The sequence below is a fragment of the Coregonus lavaretus genome (genome assembly GCF_964263955.1).
Source record: "Coregonus lavaretus genome assembly, chromosome: 6".
Taxonomy (NCBI): Eukaryota; Metazoa; Chordata; class Actinopteri; order Salmoniformes; family Salmonidae; genus Coregonus; species Coregonus lavaretus.
In genome coordinates this window covers 33,349,198-33,372,762 of record NC_139993.1, presented here as the reverse complement: position 1 = coordinate 33,372,762, position 23,565 = coordinate 33,349,198, and the positions used below count along the sequence as shown (strand labels likewise).

At 43.1% G+C, this 23,565-nt stretch overlaps 1 protein-coding gene across 1 annotated transcript; it reads right to left on the bottom strand.

Annotated features, from left to right (window-relative positions):
* Positions 1–17,912: 17,912 nt before the first annotated feature.
* On the bottom strand, positions 17,913–21,763 carry hsh2d (hematopoietic SH2 domain containing). The gene is made up of 6 exons (XM_084164348.1): positions 21,704–21,763; positions 20,876–21,013; positions 20,526–20,615; positions 20,051–20,216; positions 19,530–19,823; positions 17,913–19,284 (listed from the first exon to the last, which is right to left on the bottom strand). Exons 1-6 carry the CDS (start codon positions 21,706–21,708, stop codon positions 18,730–18,732), a joined length of 1,248 nt encoding a protein of 415 aa, XP_084020474.1. The 5' UTR covers positions 21,709–21,763; the 3' UTR covers positions 17,913–18,729.
* Positions 21,764–23,565: the final 1,802 nt, after the last annotated feature.

Here is a 23,565-nt window from a genome sequence, read left to right as displayed (position 1 = left end):
AACAAATCAAAATATATTTTATATTTGAGATTCTTCAAATAGCCACCCTTTGCCTTGATGACAGCTTTGCACACTCTTGGCATTCTCTCGACCAGCTTCACCTGGAATGCTTTTCCAACAGTCTTGAAGGAGTTCCCACATATGCTGAGCACTTGTTGGCTGCTTTTCCTTCACTCTGCGGTCCGACTCATCCCAAATCATCTCAATTAGGTTGAGGTCGGGGGATTGTGGAGGCCAGGTCATATGATGCAGCACTCCATCACTCTCCTTCTTGTTAAAATAGCCCTTACACAGCCTGGAGGTGTGTTGGGTCATTGTCCTGTTGAAAAACAAATGATAGTCCCACTAAGTCCAAACCAGATGGGATGGCGTATCGCTGCAGAATGCTGTGGTAGCCATGCTGGTTAAGTGTGCCTTGAATTCTAAATAAATCACAGACGGTGTCACCAGCAAAGTACCCCCACACCATAACACCTCCTCCTCCATGCTTTACGGTGGGAACTACACATGCCGCAATGGTTTCTTTGCAGCAATTCGACAGTGAAGGCCTGATTCACACAGTCCCCTCTGAACAGTTGATGTTGAGATGTGTCTGTTACTTGAACTATTTGGGCTGCAATTTCTGAGGCTGGTAACTCTAATGAACTTATCCTCTGCAGCAGAGGTAACTCTGGGTCTTCCATTCCTGTGGCGGTCCTCATGAGAGCCAGTTTCATCATAGTGCTTGATGGTTTTTGCGATTGCACTTGAAGAAACTTTCAAAGTTCTTTACATTTTCCGGATTGACTGACCTTCATGTCTTAAAGTAATGATGGACTGTTGTTTCTCTTTGCTTATTTGAGCTGTTTTTGCCATAATATGGACTTGGTCTTTTACCAAATAGGGCTATCTTCTGTATACCCCCACTACCTTGTCACAACACAACTGATTGGCTCAAATGCATTAAGAAGGAAATAAATTCCACAAATTAACTTTTAAGAAGGCACACCTGTTAATTGAAATGCATTCCAGATGACTACCTCATGAAGCTGGTTGAGAGAATGCCAAGAGTGTGCAAAGCTGTTATCAAGGCAAAGGGTGGCTATTTGAAGAATTTCAAATATAAAATATATTTTGATTTGTTTAACAGTTTTTGGGTTACTACTATTATTCTACAATGTAAAAATTTTGACAAATAAAGAAAAACCCTTGAATGAGTGGGTGTGTCCAACATTTTGACTGGTACTGTGTATATATATATATATTATTTTTTATTTGTACTTCTACCCCTTTTTCTCCCTAATTGGTAGTTACAGTCTTGTCCCATCGCTGCAACTCCTGTACGGACTCGGGAGAGGCGAAGGTTGAGAGCCATGCGTCCTCGAAACACGACCCTGCCAAGCCGCACTGCTTCTTGACACACTGCTCGCTTAACCCGGAAGCCAGCCGCACCAATATGTCGGAGGAAACACCGTACAACTGGCGACCGAAGTCAGCTTACTGACGCCCGGCCCACCACAAGGAGTTGCTAGAGCGCGATGGGACAAGGACATCCCGGCCGGCCAAACCCTCCCCTAACCCAGACGACGCTGGGCCAATTGTAAGCCGCCTCATGGTTCTCCCGGTCATGGCCGGCTGTAACACAGCCTGGGATGGAACCCGGGGCTGTAGTGACGCCTCAAGCACTGCGATGCAGTGCCTTAGACCGCTGCACCACTTGGGAGGCCTGCGGCCACGACTTTTCACTGTGGAAGAGGCTGTATCTATTTTGGTTGGTGATACGGATTCGGACACATCCTTGCACTTTGAAAGCAATGATGATATCTAGGTGATTGAAATAAATAACAGCAGATAAACAGTGCATTCTGAAAGTATTCTGGCTGGGCCACTCATGGACATTCAGAGACTTGTCCTGAAGTCACTTCTGCATTTTCTTGGCTGTGTGCTTAGGGTCGTTGTCTTGTTGGTAGGTGAACCTTCGCCCCAATCTGAGGTCCTGAGCGCTCTGGAGCAGGTTTTCATCAAGGATCTCTCTGTACTTTGCTCCAATCATCTTTCCCTCGATCCTGACTAGTCTCCCAGTCTCTGCCGCTTAAAAACATCCCCACAGCATGATGCTGTCACCACCATGCTTCACCGTAGGGATGGTGCCAGGTTTCCTCCAGACGTGAAGCTTGGCATTCAGAATCTTTTTTCTCATGGTCTGAGAGTCCTTTAGGCGTCTTTTGGCAAACTCCAAGCGGGCTGTCATATGCCTTTTAACTGAGGAGTGGCTTCCGTCTGGCCACTCTACCATAAAGGCTGCAGAGATGGTTGTCCTTCTGGAAGGTTCTTCCATCTCCACAGAGGAACTCTGGAGCTCTGTCAGAGTGATCATCGAGTTCTTGGTCACCTCCCTGACCAAGGCCCTTCTCCCCCGATTGCTTAGTTTGGCCGGGTGGCCAGCTCTAGGAAGAGTCTTGGTGGTTCCAAACTTCTTCCATTTAAGAATGATGGAGGCCACTGTGTTCCTGGGGACCTTCAATGCTGCAGAAATGTTTTGGTACCCTTCCCCAGATCTGTGCCTCGACACAATGCTGTCTCAGAGCTCTACGGACAATTCCTTCGACCTCATGGCTTGGTTTTTGCTCTGACTTGCACTGTCAAAAGTGGGGCCTTATATAGACAGGTGTGTGCCTTTCCAATTCATGTCCAATCAATTGAATTTACCACAGGTGGACTCCAATCAAGTAATTCATATGGAAACGGCCCAAGCTGCTTGCTATAGCTAGCTAGCTAGTCTGTCAGGAAATAAAAGTTGTGTGGCGGTAAGCTGTGCTCGCAAAGCGTCAACCTCAGCTGTCACTTTCACTAGCTAGCCATACAGTCAACCAGCTAACTAGCCACCGAAATGTAGATTAGAGTAATTGTTTATCTGTTATATTATGGTTTGTCATGTTTGCTATGTACAAATATTCATAGGCTTTACATTGCCTCGTTTTCCTATTATTTGACAGCTTAGCTGTCGTGTTAGGGTAGATGCCCGCGCAGTGATATTTGTTTACATAGCCAGCTAACTAGTTGGTTGTTTTGTCTTGTTTCTATCGATGGTATTCATTTGGAAACTGTCCCAGCTTCATAACTAATCAGCTAACATTGGCAAACTTAGTAGTTAGTCTGTCAGGCAAGAAACCAGAGTTGATTGGAAGCAACATTGTGCTTCGCTCACTCGCGACGCTGTCACTTGATCGTCTCACTCCCTTCCTACAAAGACAACCAGCTAACTATGCCCATTGAAATACATGAAGAATTATTCTAAACCTGTTTGGCTAAATTTCACGTAGTGTCTTCTTTGTAATCTTTTACTTTCAACATCCTAAATAAATAAACAATAGTTGATGTGTTGAATCTGTAGACAGTTGTGCCACATACTTTGACTTCTTACCATCTATGAAAAGTAATCTGACCATGGGTCTTGAAGTGTGTGTACCCTATATAGCCTTTATGGTTATAATCTGGCCCATCTATCTATGAACATATTCATGAATGTATTTTGGTGTACTCTATCCTGTCTGATTAATCATCAGTCTGACATACATATGCACACCATGAACTGGAAAACAATCTGGCCACTAAGGGCTTCATAAAATAATTTTGATTGATTGATTTATTGAAAGTGCTGTATAGCATCATTATGATATTGTGTGTGTATTTGGGGCAAGAGCAGCAGGAAGCTCATGTTGACTGGAGAGCCCACCTGCACTCGGCTGGCTTAAACAGGAACAGGATATGACATCAAATAGGGAGATAGATATGGCAGGAGCAGTGGTGCCTTGTATGTCCCGGGTTTCTCTGGTATAGGCCGAGTTCCTGTAAAAGCACTTTGTGACAACTGCTGATATATACAAAAAAATTGCTTGATTTGATAGATTGTATATTAAGTAGAAGTGATGACCTCCTACCCATCATGTAGGAAGTAGCTGTGCCAACACTGCCAAGTGGCTGGGATGTCCACCAACAGAGTAACACACAACACACAAAAAGGATAGGAAGGTCATGTTTTCCGTGACGTTCTTCCTCAGAGGGAGCAGAGGGAGAGTAGCAGGTTAGAGCCCTCACACACTAACAAGTTGTTGTTTTTTATATGCAAGATAACAAAAACAAACCAGGTAGGCCTGTACTTTTTGCAATTTTCTTTAATAAAAGGTAGGCCTATGGCATACTCTCTCATACCCCATCAATTCTACTCCTGTTTTTAACTTAACAGTCACTGACACAGAGGTAGGCTATTTAGGGTGGGTGGGCATAGCTGCGGGAACTAGGGATACTGCAGCACCCCCTGAGAAACCCTAATAAAAAATAAAGTAAAACAAATATACTTTTTTGAAAATATAATTTTGGGCCTGTACTAGTCCTGTATAAGCGGACCAAAATAGCCATCTGTAGCACGGGCAAACATTTTTCTGTTAAACAGGTAGGCCTACCTCTTATTTCTTAAATTGTAAGAAATAAGCTCCAACACAAAGCCCTCTAATGGTGAGTCTAATTAAAATGAAGACCTTGAAATAAATTTGCCTACTTTTAGCACCATGAGCTGTCCATTTCCGATTGTGCATCAGCTGCTGCTTCAAGTTTCAGCACCACAATGTAAGTTACTCGAATCTGGCTTATTATGAGGTCAATAACTTTATGAGGTCAAAAATCAATTATAGTAGTAGCAAGCTATCAAAGTTGACCTCCGGTCCTCCTTCTCGTCTTTGCGCTCTCCTAATCAAACTGAACTGAACAGAACATAGGCTATAGGCTAGTCCGCCTGCAAGATATTGCATTTTTTGGACTAGGCCTAAACAAAACAACAATTCGGAAGAAGCCTTTGACTCTCCTCCTGAACTGCCCCTGTAGACCTACACAGCACAGCATTGGTTAGGCAGCACACAAAAAAAGTGTTGATCAGCAAGAGCAGAGCAGGCCGGGGCTCAGGGTTGGAATATCCATTGCCGTGTATAATGCAGCCTGGTTTTATTTATACCATCCCAGCAGCTATCTTAGAAATATACTGTAACTTTGTGCTTCTTCGAGCATGCACTTCGTAGCCTATAGCCTATAGGCTATGGATCATTTGATTGAGACCACACTAAATAGCCTATAGGTGCACTTGATATTGCGCGCCCAGCAGAGATTATCGATCATAGTCTGCTGCTGGAAAAACGTATATGCGTTATGGCTTTACACCCCCTGCTGTAATGTGGATAAAGAGTTACTTGTCTAACAGAACACAGAGGGTGTTCTTTAAACGAAGCCTCTCAAACATAATCCAGGTAGAATCAAATCCAATCAAATTTTATTTGTCACATACACGTGTTTAGCAGATGTTATAACGGGTGTAGCGGAATGGTTGTGCTTCTAACTCCGACAGTGCAGTAATATCTAACAAGTAATATCTAACAATTTCACAACATATACCCAATACACACAAAACTAGTAAGGAATGAGATTTAAGAATATATACATATGCCTTGGCAGCAGCTAATGGTGATCCCTAATAAAAACAAATACAAACCTGTGCAGGTTTTTCATATCAGTGCAGTTGAAGGACAGCATGGCCTGTCACTAAAAACCCTGGCCTCTCACTAAAACGAACATTAATACTATTGACTGTGGTTAATCTCCCTACCACATACACTCCTCTCGTATGTATTGGCTAACTATTTAGCAGTATTATGGCTTGGGGGTAGAAGATGTTCAGGAGTATTTTGGTCCCAGGAGACTTGGTGATCCGGTACCCTTCCTGTGCGGTAGCAGAGAGAACAGTCTATGACTTAGGTGGCTGGAGTCTTTGACAATTTTGAGGGCCTTCCTCTGACATCGCCTGGAATAGAGGTCCTGGATGGCAGGGAACTCGGCCCCAGTGATGTACTGGGCCGTACGCACTACCCTCTGTAGCGCCTTCCGGTCGGATGCCGAGCAGTTGCTATACCAAGCATTGATACAGCCAGCCAAGATGCTCTCAATGGTGCAGCTGTATAACTTTTTGAGGATCTGAGGACCATGTCAAATCTTTTCAGCCACCTGAGGGGGAAGAGGCATTATCGTGCCCTCTTCACGACTGTGTTGGTGTGTTTGGACCATGATATGCCCTTAGTGATGTGGACACCGAGGAACTTGAAGCTCTCGACCTGCTCCACTACAGCCCTGTCGATGTGGATGGGGGCGTGCTTGGCCCTCCGTTTCCTGTAGTCTACGATCAGCTCCTTTATCTTGCCCACGTTGAGGGGGAGGTTGCTGTCCTGACACCACACTGCCATCATCGTCGTCAGTGATCAGGCCTACACCGTCGTTTCGTCGGCAAACTTAATGATGGTGTTGGAGTCGTGCACTGCTACGCAGCCGTGGGTGAACAGGGGGTATAGGAGGGGACTAAGCACGTACCCCTGAGGGGCCCCCATCAAGGTCTCGTTTTCTGATTGGTCTCCTTTTCTGTGTAGGTTTTTGAAGGACAGCATGGTCTGACTGATTGAATGTGCCTGAGAGGAATCCTCACTATCAGTATCTACAATTTGGCAGTACGCCCAGAACCTTGTTTTGAGAATGAAAGGGATATCTCAGTTTCAAGGTCTCAGCTTGGAGAGAAGAAGCCGAGGATAGACACATCTTCCTTGTCTCTCCTTCCAGCAGCTCGGAAAATATACACTAACCCTATCAACACCAGGTAGTTATCTCCTGTTGTTGAAGTGTGTGTCATTTGAGTATGACTTTCCCTTTAATTACTGTTTCCCCTTCCTACTTATACTGGGCTCACAAATAGTTAATACAACACAACAGTGCAAAAATCCAAATAAAATCCAGAAAACAATTAACCCTATCAACACCAGTGGGCTTCACATGGGAAGTGGAAACAATAATTAACCCTTTAGACCCCAAAATAATTCTAGAATGCTGCTGTAGAATGCTGCTTTATTAGAATGGCACCAGAGGGGATTGCCGCCGTTCTATGGGCTCCTGACCAATTGTGCTATTTTGTGTGTGTTTTTGTGCTGTATTTAACATTTTTTGTACATAATGTTTCTGCCATCGTTTCCTATGACCGAAAAGAGCTTCTGGACATCAGAACAGCGATTACTCACCTCGATCTGGACTAGTTCTGTTTTCTTTAATGAGTCGTACGCGAAGGATATACTGTTCTTCCCGGACCAGGCCCAAATCCCTGTAAATCATAAGAAGAGGAGATGCCGCTCCAGGGGTTGACGAGCCGGATGCCTGGCGAGACTGCAACGGCGAATGGATAATCTGCCTCTACCCTCCGTTCTACTGGCGAACGTGCAATCACTGGAGAATAAATAAATTGGTCATTTAGCAGACGCTCTTATCCAGAGCAACTTACAGGAGCAATTAGGGTTAAGTGCCTTGCTCAAGGGCACATCAACAGATTTTTCACCTAGTCGGCTCGGGGATTAGAACCAGCGACCTTTCGGTTACTGGCACAATGCTCTTAACCATTAAGCTACCCACAATAAACAAGGACATGGATAATATACAGTAACCTGGGTTTTCCGTGCATCGACAAGACAGAACAGCAGTGTCCGGTAAGATTGGGCGGTGTTCTATATCTCTTTATTAACAACAGTTGGTGTGCTCTAATATTAAGGAAGTCTCAAGGTTTTGCTCGCCTGAGTTAGAGTACCTCATGATAAACTGTAGACCACACTATTTACCAAGAGAGTTTTCATCTATATTCTTCGTAGCTGTCTATTTACCACCACAAACCGATGCTGGCACTAAGACCGCACTTACCGAGCTGTATGTCAGAAGCAAACAAGAAAATGCTCATCCAGATGTGGCACTCCTAGTGGCCGGGGACTTAAATGCAGGAAAACTAAAATCAGTTTTACCTCATTTCTACCAGTATGTCACATGTGCAACTACGGGAAAAAAAACTCTAGATCACCTTAACTCCACACACAGAGATGCGCACAAAGCTCTCCCTTGCCCTCCATTTGGAAAATCTGACCATAACTCTATCCTCAAGATTCCTGCTTATAAGCAAAAACTGAAACAGGAAGTACCAGTGACACGCTCAATACAGAAGTGGTCCGGTGAAGCGGATGCTAAACTACAGGACTGTTTTGCTAGCACAGACTGGAATATGTTCCGGGATTAATCCGATAGCATTGAGGAGTATACCACATGAGTCACCGGCTTCATTAATAAGTGCATCAATGAGGTCGTCCCCACAGTGACCGTACGTACATATCCCAACCAGAAGCCATGGATTACAGGCAACATCCACACTGAACTAAATTCTAGAGCTGCCGCTTTCAAGGAGCGGGACACTAATCCAGACCCTTATAAGAAATCCTGCTATGCCCTAAAACAAACCATCAAACAGGCAAAGCGTCAATACAGGACTAAGATCGAATCCTACTACACAGGCTCTGACGCTCGTTGAATGTGGCAGGGTTTGCAAACTATCACGGATTACAAAGGGAAACCCAGCCGTGAGCTGCCCAGTGACGTGAGCCTACCAGACGAGTTAAATGCTATCTATGCTCACTTCGAGAGCACCAGCTGTTCCGGACGACTGTGTGATCATGCTCTCCGTAGCCGATGTGAGTAAGACCTTTAAACAGGTTAACATTCAGAAGGCCGCTGGGCCAGATACTCAAAGCATGATCTGACCAGCTGGCAAGTGTCTTCAGTGACATTTTCAACCACTCCCTGACCCAGTCTGTAATGCCTACATGTTTCAAGCAGACCACCATAGTCCCTGTGCCCAAGAACACCAAGGTAACCTGCCTAAATGACTACCACCCCGTAGCACTCACATCTGTAGCCATGAAATGCTTTAAAAGGCTGGTCATGGCTCACATCAACACCATCATCCCAGAAACCCTGGATACACTCCAATTCGCATACCGCGCCAACAGATCCAAAGTCGACACAATCTCTATTGCACTCCACACTGCCCTTTCCCACCTGTACAAAAGGAACACCTACGTGAGAATGCTATTCAATGACTACAGCTCAGCATTCAACACCATAGTGCCCTCTAAGCTCATCACTAAGCTATGGACCCTGGGACTGAACACCTCCCTCTGCAACTGTATCGTGGACTTCCTGACGGGCTGGCCCCAGGTGGTGAGGGTAGGGAACAACACAACCGCCACGCTGACCCTCAACACTATACTCCCTGTTCACCCACGGCTGCGTGGTCATGCACGACTCCAACACCATCATTAAGTTTGCAGACGACACAATGGTTATAGGCCTGATCACCGACGACGATGAGACAGCCTATAGAGAGGTCAGAAACCTGACTCCCTTAATGTGAGCCTGTACATAATAAAAATATTCCAAAACATACATCCTGTTTGCAATAAAGCACTAATTGCAAAATAAATTGCAAAAAACATGGGAAAGAAATTAACTTTATGTCCTGAATACAAATTGTTGTGTTTGGGGCAAATCCAACACAACACATCACTGAGTACCACTCTTGGTGTCTGCATCATGTTATGGGTATGCTTGTCATCGGCAAGGACTGAGGATTTTTTGGGGGGATAAAAAGAAACGGAATAGATCTAAGCACAGGCAAAATCCTAGAGGAAAACCTGGTTCAGTCTGCTTTCCAACAGACACTGGGAGATAAATTATCCTTTCAGTAGGACAATAACCTAAAACACAAGGCCAAATATACACTACATGACCAAAAGTATGTGGACACCTGCTTGTCGAACATCTCATTCCAAAATCATGGGCATTAATATGGAGTTGGTCCCCCCTTCGCTGCTTTAACAGCCTCCACTCTTCTGGGAAGGCTTTCCACTAGATGTTGGAATATTGCTGTGGGGACTTGCTTCCATTCAGCCACAAGAGCAATAGTTAGGTCGGGCACTGATGTTGGGCAATTAGGCCTGGCTCGCAGTCTGTGTTCCAATTCATCCCAAAGGTATTCAGTGGGGTTGAGGTCAGAGCTCTATGCAGGCCAGTCAAGTTCTTCCACACCGATCTCGACAAACCATTTCTGTGTGGACCTTGCTTTGTGCAAAGGGGCATTGTCATGCTGAAACAGGAAAGGGCCTTCTCCAAACTGTTGCCACAAAGCTGGAAGCACAGAATCATCTAGAATGTCATTGTATGCTGTAGCGTTAAGATTTCTCTTCACTGGAACTAAGGGGCCTAGCCCAAACCATGTAAAACAGCCCCAGACCATTATTCCTCTTCCACCAAACTTTACAGTTGGCACTATGCATTTGGGCAGGTAGCGTTCTCCTGGCATCCGCCAAACCCAGATTCGTCCATCGGGCTGTAATATGGTGAAGCTTGATTCATCACTCCAGAGAATGCGTTTCCACTGCTCCAGAGTCCAATGGCGGTGAGCTTTACACCACTCCAGCCGACGCTTGGCTTTGTGCATGGTGATCTTAGGCTTGTGTGCGGCTGCTCGGCCATGGAAACCCATTTCATGAAGCTCCCGACGAACAGTTATTGTGCTGACGTGGCTTCCAGAGGCAGTTTGGAACTCGGTAGTGAGTTTTGCAACCGAGGACAGACGATTTTTACGCGCTATGCTCTTCAGCACATGGCGGTTCAGATCTGTGAGCTTGAGTGGCCTACCACTTCGTGGCTAAGCCGTTGTTGCTCCTAGACGTTTCTACTTCACAATAACAGCACTTACAGTTGACCAGGGCAGCTCTAGTAGGGCAGACATTTGATGAGCTGATTTGTTGGAAAGGTGGCATCCTATGACGGTGCCATGTTGGAAGTCACTGAGCTCTTCAGTAAGGCAAATGTTTGTCTATGGAGATTGCATGGCTGTGTGCTCGATTTTATACACCTGTCAGCAACAGGTATGGCTGAAATAGCCAAATCCACTAATTTGAAGTGGTGTCCACATACTTTTGTATACTTTTTGTACACTGGAGTTGCTTACGACATTAAATGATTCTGAGTGGCCTAGTTACAGCTTTGATTTAAATAGGATTGAAAATCTATGGCAACCCTTGAAAATGGCTGTCTAGCAATGATCAACAACCAACTTGACAGAGCTTGAAGAATTATTTTTATAATAATGTGCAAATACTGTACAATCCAGGTTTAGTGCCTTACCCAAAAAGACTCACCGCTGTAATCGCTGCCAAAGGTGATTCTAACATGTATTGACTCAGGGATTTGAATACTTATGTAAATGAGATATTTCTGTATTTCATTTTTTATGAATTTGCTCAAATTTCTAAAAACATGTTTTTACTTTGTCATTATGGGGTATTGTGTGTAGATGAGTGAGAAATAAAATCTATTTAATCAATTTTTAATTCAGGCTGTAACAAGACAAGTCAAGGGGTGTGAATAATTTCAAAATGTAGATAACATCTCTCAATACAATTTAGTAGAGACCAGGCCTGACACAAAATGTAGAAATAGTACTTTGCCAACAATTTAGTGAATGCAACAAGTATTATATAAAAAATCAAAATATACAAAGTATTAGATAGGGACAGATACAGAGAGAAGACAAAAAACACAACTGTTCAGAAACGATTTTAAAACAGAAATAATTTGTAGGTCAAATCCATGTCACACTGTCACTTGAGTGTTAGCATTTAGCCTACAACATGTCATGGAACTTGTTGAAGCACAGCCCCATCCTGCAAAGTGGCACAGGACATGTAGAGCACCCAAAATATAGTTCAACACATCTCCCACTCTTTGCGTCCACTCCAAATGCACACAACACACCCTCTCTTGCGCCCTTCAAACTTCACCAGGGAGTGGCCTTCTTTCAAAATATGTGTTACAACTCAGTCCACACCCCATGGTGCCACACTCTTAGCTCCCTGCCTCCTGCCACTGTATCCATCACAAAGCGAATGCACAAGTCACATTTTAAATGCCTTCAGGCACACGCGCCTGCGGTTTCTGGGAAGGGGCCTTTGCAGGGTCCCCCACACAATGTAAGCATTGATAAAAGCAATGTTGAGCATCCCCCAAAACACATACTTCCACCATTTCCTGACTGTGTGTCCAACATTATAATAGCTCCTGAGATGGTCAACACCGCCCATTTTCTTGTTATAATCCAGGACCAGCTCCGGAACAGATATGAGTTCGCTCTGCCTGTGTTTTGATACTGGTTTTAGGGTGTCATTCCCAGAGCTGTTAGAAAGTACACATCTTATTTGTCCCTCTAGTGGCATGCCATAACATTATCTGCAGACCATTTTAGACTCTGACCTCTGTGGAGCTTGCCCTCCATAATGGCCTTGGGGAAGTTCTTCCTATTGAGCCTTACTGGGCCACAATAGTATATGTGTCAGCATCAAGAAGTACTTTTTTTCATTTCACTTCACCAATTTGGACTATTTTGTGTATGTCCATTACATGAAATCCAAATAAAAATCAATTTAAATTACAGGTTGTAATGCAACAAAATAGGAAAAACGCCAAGGGGGATGAATACTTTTTCAAGGCACTGTGTCTACATAGCTGCTCAAAGCGGTTGCGTGGCATTTTACTTCCGATGTATGGTACCCTGAGGGTGGCGTCTGTAGACCAGTAGTTGATAAAAGAGGGTAGGCGGTGGATGCCCGTGAGAATATTGATTCCAATGAAGCATTTCATCTCATCTTCAAACGTGCTAAACTATGATGGGGAGGCATTGGATGTGGTGGCGGACAGGTTGGTGTTCAACACCAGATAAGATTGAAAAAACAGACTTCTACCACTTTTTAAAAAAAAACTCCAAAACCCCTGTTACTTTCACTTTAGTGAAAGGGGGCAGACGCACACCACGGAAACGTAGGCTGGCTGTTGCCCCCATAGATACATTTCTCTGGTGTGCTCTCCCTCTTCCTCCTCCTCTCCCACTCCTAATTCCTCTCCACTCCCCTCTCCAATCTCAAGAGTTATAGTTGTGAGTTGGTGTGAATTAAGGAACATGTATTATTTAATGTCTTGTATATTTTCCATGCTTTATTTATGTTAAGAACTTTATCCTCGAGTGTGATAATTCTAGTAACTGCTACTTTGCTTTGGTTCTGATGTGATCACCCCATAATTTGTAAGAATAAGTTATAAATGAAATTAGGATCATGCTTGTCTGACTCAACAAGTAATGCTATTGTTTGGATAACTTTGCTGCCCTGATTTCCTACAGCTTGAATCATAGGTTATTTTCTCCACGATTTTAACTACGTTATGTACATGTTCCTGTGGTTGGCAGACTTCTGTAATATCTCCCGTGAACACTTGGGGGAGTCAGTCACAGTGACGTCTTAGTAAATCAACTCTAAGACAATGAATAGGGCTGTGAAGGTTTTATCCTAATGCCCTATGTTATGTTGTTTGAAGTAGACCAACATAGCTACAGTAATGTAGCCGGTGTTAAAGCTGTGTAATGGAAAAGGGGGGGCTAGGATGAAAGTAGGGGGTAATGGTTAGAGTTTAGGGAAAGACTAATAAGTGACCTTTCTTTTCAGGAACTTGGAGTTCATCTGCATGTCCTCCTCCCACACCAGAGACCTCTTTTCAAACACTGGCTTATCATCCCTAAACTCTGACACACAACACACAAACATGTAAATAGGGGAACACTCATAATAGTGTGTGCGTGTGTGTGTGCGTGCGTGCGTGCGTGTGTGTGTGTGTATGTGTGTGTGTGTGTGTGTGTATATTTGGGGCAAGAACAGCAGGAAGCTCATGTTGACAGGAGAGCCAACCTGCACTCGGCTGGCCTAAACAAGAACAGGATATGATATCACACAGGGAGATAGATGTGGCAGGAGCAGTAGTGCCTTGTATGTCCCGGGTGTAGGCCGGGTTACTGTAAAAGCACTTTGTGACAACTGCTGATATAAAAAAATATGCTTGATTGATAGATTGTATATTAAGTAGAAGTGATGACCTCCTACCCATCATGTAGGAAATAGCTGTGCCAACACTGCTGTACCACAGGGAGTGTTGTTGATTAGCTCCATGGCTGTACCATAGGGAGTGTTGTTGATAGCTCCATGGCTGTACCATAGGGAGTGTTGTTGATAGCTCCATGGCTGTACCATAGGGAGTGTTGTTGATAGCTCCATGGCTGTGTGCATGCAGTATAAGGGCCTCTCCACAGTCACCTTGAACTCTCCCAGCTCTCGGCCAACCCCTCAAACACTGTCACAAAAGATTCTTCATACACACTGTTGCATCCCCCCACCCACACACACACCCACACCCATACCCACTCAATTGAAGTCGCTATCAAGCTAACACATCATCACTTAGTACCCTACACATCAACACCATAGCACCCTCCAAGCTCATCATTAAGCTCCAGGCCCTGGGTCTGAACCCCGCCCTGTGCAACTGGGTCCTGGAATTCCTGATGGGCCGCCCCCAGGTGGTGAAGATAGGAAACAACATCTCCACTTTGCTGATCCTCAACACTGGGGCCCCTCAAGGGTGCGTGCTCAGCCCCCTCCTGTACTCCCTGTTCACCCATGACTGCATGGCCAAGCACGCCTCCAACTCAATCATCAAGTTTGCAGACGACACAACAGTAGTAGGCTTGATTACCAACAATGACGAGACAGCCTACAGGGAGGAGGTGAGGGCTCTGGGAGTGTGGTGCCAGGAAAATATCCTCTCACTCAACGTTAACAAAACAAAGGAGATGATCGTGGACTTCAGGAAACAGCAGAGGGTGCACCCCACTATCCACATCGACGGGGCCGCAGTGGAGAAGGTGAAAAGCTTCAAGTTCCTTGGCGTACACGTCACTGGCAAACTGAAATTGTCCACCCACGCAGACAGTGTGGTGAAGAAGGCAAAACAGAGCCTCTTCAACCTCAGGAGGCTGAAGAAATTTGTCTTGGAACTTAAAACCCTCACAAACTTTTACAGATTCACAATTGAGAGCATCCTGAGTGGCGCAGTGTTCTAAGGCACTGCATCTCAGTGCTTGAGGCGTCACTACAGACCCCCTGGTTCGATTCCAGGCTGTATCACAACCGGCCGTGATTGGGAGTCCCATAGGGCGGCGCACAATTGACCCAGCGTCGTCCGGGTATGGCCGGTGTAGGCCGTCATTGTAAATAAGAATTTGTTCTTAACTGACTTAAATAAAGGTAAAATAAAATAAAAGAAATCCTGTCGGGCTGTATCACCGCCTGGTACGGCAACTGCACCGCCCGCAACCGCAGGGCTCTCCAGGGGCAAACTACCCGCCCTCCAGAACACCTACAGCACCCGATGTCACAGGAAGGTCAAAAAGATCATCAAGGACATCAACCACCCGAGCCACTGCCTGTTCACCCCGCTATCATCCAGAAGGCGAGGTCAGTACAGGTGCATCAAAGCTGGGACCAAGAGACTGAAAAACAACTTCTATCTCAAGGCCATCTGACTGTTAAATAGCCATCACTTGCGCATTAGAGGCTGCTGATGCCTATTGAAATCACTGGCCACTTTAAGAAATGGAACACTAGTCACTTTAATAATGTTTACATATCTTGCATTACTCATCACATATGTATATACTGTATTCTATAATATTCTACTGTATCTTAGTCCATGCCGCTCTGTCATTGCTCATCTATATATGTATATATTCTTAATTCCATTCCTTACTTAGATTTGTGTGTATTGGGTATATGTTGTGAAATTGTTAGATATTACTTGTTAGATATTACTGCACTGTCGGAGCTAGAAGCAGAAGCATTTCGCTACACCCGCAATAACATTTGCAACACGCGTATGTGACAAATAACATTTTATTTTATTTAATAGCATATAGGCTGTGTATGATGGTTACCACAGAGATACACAAACCCTTACTAACATTGATAGCATGTAGAAAGCCTACCATTAATGTTACAGTAGATGAATTAATAACAGATTCATAATGAATTAATAATAGACTAATTCATAGTAGATTAATAGAAACATTTTAGAAAGGGTGAACTCTTATTTTGAAGGGACAGTAAGTGTTGGATGTGCATTTGGCCAATGACAGACATTCCACATTTAACCCCACCCACTTGTGAAAATCGAAATATCAAGTTGTTTTTTTATATGCAACGATAACAAAAAACGAACAATGTTTCTAAAAAACGATAAAAAAAAAAAATGTTCTTCCGAAAACGAGATGACGAAAATATAGGCGTTTTTCGTTTTTGAAAAAACCTGTTTTCACGTTGCTGACGTTGCCGTTTTACATTGCTGACGTTGCCGTTTTACATCGGAAAGCCATTGGCCACGTTATACACGGAACCCCCCTCGCCTAACCCCTTTTGTCTGTCGCTTTACCATAATCTGACAATAGCAATACAACAATTTGGATGGGGTGCTTTCAGGACCTCTGCAAGCCAGAATGTTAAATAAAATTACATTTTAACTTACTCTACCCATTGTCTGGGTGGTTGGTCATAATGCAGCTGTAAATTTGTGACAAAATATCCACATGAAATAATTATTAAACAGACTTTTTAAACCATGGTAGTGCTTTCAGATTTCTATCACCTGAAGCGTGTGCACATGATGTACAGTGCATTCGGAAAGTATTCAGACCCCTTGACATTTTCCACATGTTGTTACATTACAGCCTTATTCTAAAATGGATTAAATAAAACATTTTCCTCATAATGACAAAGCGAAAACAAGTTTTTAGAAATTCAGTTTAGGTGCATCCTGTTTTCATTGATCATCCTTGAGATGTTTCTACAACCTAATTGGAGTCCACCTGTGGTCATTTCAATTTATTGGACATGATTTGGAAAGGCACACACCTGTCTATATAAGGTCCCACAGTTGACAGTGCATGTCAGAGCAAAAACCAAGCCATGAGGTCGAAGGAATTGTCCATAGAGCTGCGAGGCAGGATTGTATCGAGGCACAGATCTGGGGAAGGGTACCAAAACATTTCTGCAGCGTTGAAGGACCCCAAGAAAATAGTGGCCTCCGTCATTCTTAAATGGAAGAAGTTTGGAACCACCAATACTCTTCCTAGAGTTGGTCGCCCATCCAAACTGAGCAATCGGGGGAGAAGGGCCTTGGTCAGGGAGGTGACCAAGAACACGATGCTCACTCTGACAGAGCTGCAGAAAGATGAACGGAGAAAAGTACAGAGAGATCCTTGATGAAAACCTTCTCCAGAGCACTCATGACCTATGACTGGGGCGAAGGTTCACCTTTCAACAGGACAACGACCCTAAGCACACAGCCAAGACAATGCAGGAGTGGCTTCGGACAAGTCTCTGAATGTCCTTGAGTGGCCCAGCCAGAGCCCGGACTTGAACCCGATCTAACATCTCTGGAAAGACCTGAAAATAGCTGTGCAGCGACGCTCCCCATCCAACCTGACAGAGCTTGAGAGGATCTGCAGAGAAGAATGGGAGAAACTCCCCAAATACAGGTGTGCCAAGCTTGTAGCGTCATACCCAATAAGACTCGAGGCTGTAATCGCTGCCAAAGGTGCTTGAACAAAGTACTGAGTAAAGGGTCTGAATACTTACGTTAAAGTGATATCAGTTTATTCATTTATTTTTGCTTCGTCATTATGGGGTATTGTGTGTAGATTGATGAGGAGGGGGAAAAACAATTTAATCCATTTTAGAATAAGGCTGTAACGTAACAAAATGTGGAAAAAGTGAAGGCGTCTGAATACTTTCCGAATGCACCGGAATGCCCACATTGTCACCCGAGAAGTGGTGGAAAAAGTACTCAATTGTCATATTTGAGTAAAAAGTTAAGATACCTTAACAGAAAATGGCTCAAGTAAAAGTGAAAGTTACCCAGTAAAATACTACTTGAGTAAAAGTCTAAAAGTATCTGGTTTTAAATGTAGTTAAGTACAGTAGTAGCAAAAGTACTCAATTGTCATACTTGAGTAAAAGTACAAAGTAAATGCTATACATCAAATTCCTGATATTAAGCAAACCAGAGGGCACGATTTTCATTTTTTAATATTTTTTATTACTCACAGACAGGGGCACACAGTATGTGTTTCGTGAGTCCGCCAGATCAGAGGCAGTAGGGATGACAAAGCGTTATATTGATAGGTGCCATAATTCTGTCCTGCTTGAGCATTCTAAATGTAGCGAGTACTTTTAGGTGTCAGGGAAAATGTATGGAGTAAAAAGTACATTATTTTCTTCAGGAATGTAGTGGAGTAAAAGTAAAACTTGTCAAAAATATAAATAGTAAAGTAAAGTACAGATACCCCCAAAAAACTACTTAAGTAGAACTTAAAAGTATTTTTACTTAAGTACTTTACACCACTGCACCCGAGTCTCCCGATTGACCCACTCAAATTCATCTGGTCAAACCAGTTAGATCAGCACATATCTCTGAGAGCACACTTCCCTATTACATTGTTGATAACATATCAGCATTTGACTACCATCTCTTGCAGTTGTATCACACGCCTGGATGGACAAGTGAAACAGGTATTTGGCATGATGTTATTTTAATGGAAATAATACATAGATGTCTAACATAATTCCTCACATAAAATGAAAGAAAAAGGTATTTTCACATTTGATATGAAATTGTTGACCATACACAGCACTGTAAAGCATTGGACATTGTCTAACCACTAACCAGAGCTGGTTGCAGACATAAATAGCTCTCAATGTTAAGTTGTAAAAGAGATTCTAGATATATCCAGTTAAATAATAACATCTTCAGACTTAAACTTTAACTCATCAGTGCCTTCAACAGATATCTATCTCTCATAATTCATGTGTCCGTTTGGCCACCCTGCCATCCATCCTGAGGGTAGAGAAGTGGACATTAGTATCCAGGGGCAAAAGGAGGAGGGGGCAGATACTCTGTCGGTAACCCACTGTCCGTGGGTCTAACAGTGGTGACAGCGGTGATGGGTGGAAGGCCATTGTCAATTTCTCCTGGAACCATCTGGTACCCGTTCTCAGCAGCTGTATCAATATCCCTCACTCTAGCCTCCAGAGCTGTGAGTTTCCGCTGGTCTTGCCCCTGCTCATCCTCCACACTAATCTCTGCATACATGTGCTCCTGAGATGCACTTCTCTTCTTATGGAACTTCCTCTTGAAGTGGGTCAGGTTGCTGATCGCTGACTTTACGTCTTGATTCTTCTGTTGGTTGGAGTTTGGGTCCTGGTGGTGTGTGTTTGGTTGGGTCTGTGGTCTGTGTGTACATACAATCCTGGGTGCTGGGGGACCTTTAGATGCAGTGCTGCTCTGGTCCCTGTCCTTTCTCTGTGGTAGAGCAGGGCCTCTGGCAGGTAATTCAGGAGGTTGGTCTGGCTGGTCCGTGGTGACTACTTGTATCTTCCTGGGCAATGGCACTGGTTTAGCAGTACGATCTACCTGGAATGAAAATAATAGATGCCGTTTTAGAGTACAGTCTAACCTTAGTTCGCTTAACCTACAGAGAAATATGTAGGAAATTAGTTTTTAAGACCCAAAGTTAGATAACAACAATATTATGGAAATGTAGGCCTACAACACATTTGCAATAGTATTATCTCACCATTCAGAGTATGAAAATAAAGCTTTAGCCCTATCCCCAACAAACACATACTGTAAACACTATGCTAGTCCAGCGTCTTTACCATGCTTGGGGTTTGGAAGCTCAATGTGTTTAACTCGGACTCCAGGCAGGGGTAGAGTCTTGGAAAAGGGGTGTTTGGAGTTACAGGTGGTTTGCTAGTGTTTGGAGGTAGGCCGGCAAGGTCACTCAATGTGCTGGGACGATGTGGGAGGGCAGGTGGAATGTCCTCAGCTGGTTTTAGATGAGTACTACTGTTCATGTGTGGGGGGTTGTTTGGCAACACGCCATGATTAGGGTTCATGGCTTGTCTTTTGGGGAATAACAGTTCTGCATAATCAGCCTTGTCCTTGGATACCTACAACATGAAGTAGATGAAGGGGAAGAATGTTTAGTCAAACACACGTCAATTCACTTATGTATCCACAACAGTGTACAGAAATGCAGCACAGTGTGCCGTACCCTGACCACTGTGTGTTTATGCTATATCAAACCAACTCAATTCAAGCCTATAGGGTACCTGTGTGTATACAAAATAAACAATATGGTAGTTTGTAGTTTACTGAATCAAGTATAGTTCCTCACCTGTCCACAAGCTACAGTCAGCAGCTCATTGAAAGGCATGATGGGCACCCTGCGGTGAAAGTTCACCAGGTCTTGCAGTGAGCTGTGATGCATGTCCTCTCCTACAATAATGTAGTGATTGTCCTTCAGCACATCGATCATGAAGTGCCTGCACCGATCAGTGGCACTAGACATACAGAGAAAAAATGAAATGAGGAAGTGCAGACGGACTTTGAACTACACTGTTGAATAGAACAAGGGCGGGCACTTCATTTCAGAGAGGGTAGTATGTGGCATTGGTGTAGAATAAGATACGTTAAAATCTATGGAAACAGAACACAACCAATAAGCTCATTGTTAACATTTCTTTGCCTGCCGGTTTAAAGAAATGCCATCATATAAAATGCCATTCTTCATGTATCAGCTGAACAAACAACCAATCTAATGATGCCTCACCTGGAAGTGTCTATCTCATGTACAAAGCACAGAGGCTTACCGATAGGAGAGAGTGTATCCTATCCTGCTTTCACTGACACGGATCAGGAAGTAGCCTGTGGGGTTGGAAAGGAGCATTTCCTCAGCAACCCTGGGGCGAATAAACACAGCGATGTCAGAACAGACTTCGGTTTGAACTCACTTGACTGAAGACATTTACAACGTGCAGTCAGAACACAACCATTTAGTGCCCTACTGTAAGACAATAACAACAGTCATAAGGCATACAGTATATCCTTCACCACAGGCCACACATTGGTCTCATCTATGTTGTTTATCAGGAAAAAGTAAGTCCTACTGTTTGGAGTGTATTCCAATGGCACATGACAGAGACACAATTTGAGAACTTACTTCCTGGAAATAATGCCATGGAACCATTCTGGAACTACCCCATTACTGATGACACAGTCCAGTTGGAACTCTGTGAACCAGGAAAGGGCGTCATGTCTTCCCTGAGTTTGTGTTCCGTCCATAACCCCACAGTTGTGTCTTGGTAACATAGAGTAAATAATTATGTTAGGAAGCACCCCCCCCCCCACACATTCTCTGTTATTCTGTTGCCAGTTTGACATGTCAACAATTATTTGATAAAAGGACAGTAAACATAAATAAGTTAGATTTGATGTCCAGTTATAAACTGTTAGAAGACGGTACAAAATGTAACCATCCCAATTTCAAAGAGCACTTAAGTTACACTTGGCTATTGCTTTTATTGTTCCTCTATCATTTTATGTTTCTGAATTCAAAGAGGAAGACCATACAGCTGGCTGGTTGATACACTAATTTACATTTAGTAGCACTAATACATCTTGGATTATTATTATTATTATGTATACCTTCTACTCAATTTAAACTGAGACAGTTAACACAACATGAAACAGCTACACATACATGACTCATTGTTAGCCTCAATGCAAATCATGTTTTAAAACTCTGCTCAATATTCAAATATTATTTAGACAAGGGGGTGAAAACCAGATACATAAAAAATGCATCAAAATGAATCCAGTACGATAACTATAAAAATACCTGAGTTATTAGGCCCACTACATCTGCATGATACCACATTGTCTAACAAAGCAAACTCTTCTTTCAAAATGTAGGTTATAAGAAAAGTCCAAACCCACAAATAAAATGGCTAGTTACAATTTTAGTGGGCTTTTCAATAAAGCAACTTACCTCATGAGGAGCAACGCGCAAATGAAGCTATGCTCTGTTCACACACCTTTACAAGGTAGCGCCTGTGAGGGAAAAGGGTGGAGATATCTTTCCCATGCGTGATACAGGTAGGTCTATCGTAAATAGCCTTGTCTAGCCTCAATACTAATTACAGCTTTATCCAGCTCGGTTTTTTATTTTGTATTATTCCATATAAGAGTAGGCCTCTTCAATATTCATATACGATTGATAAGATTAGATAAAGACTCATTTCTAAAACTTTCGTTTCTCAACAAGTGCCATAAAATATTATGTAAACAGCACAGGTACAATCGAAAGTGTAGAAAAATAACGACAGTTCGTTGTGGTCGGATCTTGGGATATAAATATCTTACATTTCTGCAGGGATACCCTTAACATTATAGGAATTCATTGGGACAACAATTGATGGTAGCCTAATAAGTTGTAAGTAAATTGAGAAACTGCAGCAAGTTTTAAAATAATCATTTTAATAAATCACCAAAAGTACACATCTACAAAGGTGTAGATCAATTCAATAAGATTTATGAAAGTACAGTACAATCATTGTAGATATTTTTTCTTATTTACAATTGTTTTCTAAATGCTCTTTTCTCCCCCATTTTCCATAATTAACTATGAAATCCAAATTATTGTCTTGAACATGGAATGCTGTACTGATTTATGAACTGAAAAAGATTTACAAATAGTTCCACCAAAAGGAAACGAAACCATAACTGCCATTCTGATTAAACATTTGCCAGACCTATACAAGGTCCTGAAGATACACAGCGGTTCAACAAACTGACTGTGCCACACATTATGTTCTACACAAGAGAGGACATAGAAAGATAATAATTCAGTTTCTAAATACAACTTAGGTTGGTCACAAGTAGAGATAAGAGTTGTGCAAATTCAGGGGGAAGTAATTTCCTTTTGCTGTGATTTAATATGTGCTCAATTTCCTATAAATGTTTACGTTGACAAATGGAATGCAAGTTCCACATTAAGACAGATGAATGTAATGATGGGGGTGACAAAAAGTATAAAGAGAATAGAAAGCTATGCAATAATGATCCTACATTTATAATCTCAAAGAAAAGCTCTTCAAGTCAAATGTGCAAACCCTCAAGAGGTCCTACAGTCTCATGCTGCATAGTTGCAAAGACCATGATATCAAGTATTAGATGAAAATAAGACACGCGTGTTGCCATGGACCTGGCAAGTTCAGAGGGAATGACAAGCAAGGAAGGAGGACGCATGTTGCCATGGACCTGGCAATTTCAGAGGGAAGGACAAGCAAGGAAGGAGACCGCGTGTTGCCATGGACAGTGGCAAGCTCAGAGGGAAGGACAAGTACGGAAGGAGAACAAAAACGAAACGCAAAATCCAATAGGCAAAGATACTTTCCTCCAGGCATCCATTTAACATTGTCACCCTATAGCTGACTTAAATCACTGAGACTATGATTAAGTCTTGAGGATAGGGACTGGTAGAATATTGCAACTCTTGCAAGGCTTTCTACAAGGGCACATTCATATTTGGATGTTTTGTTGTTTCACTCTGAAAATAGTGACTACATGTCCTCTGACTCGTTGCTTGTGACATTTGAGTCCATTGCCATGTCACTACATTGCCCCCTAGTGCTAGGATAAAAGTACTGATGCCAATGCCATCAATGTAAAACTGCAATCATACCCAAAACACCCTGAAATAGACTGGTGTCTTAATACTGGCACACGAATAGTAAGAATCAACACCAAAATGTGGGGCTCTAAGTTTCAAAGCAGAAAGTATTAGGGCAACATATAGCTTCTTTCCACTTGACTAAAGAAGCTGCAGGAGTGGTTCTCTAGGGAAATGGA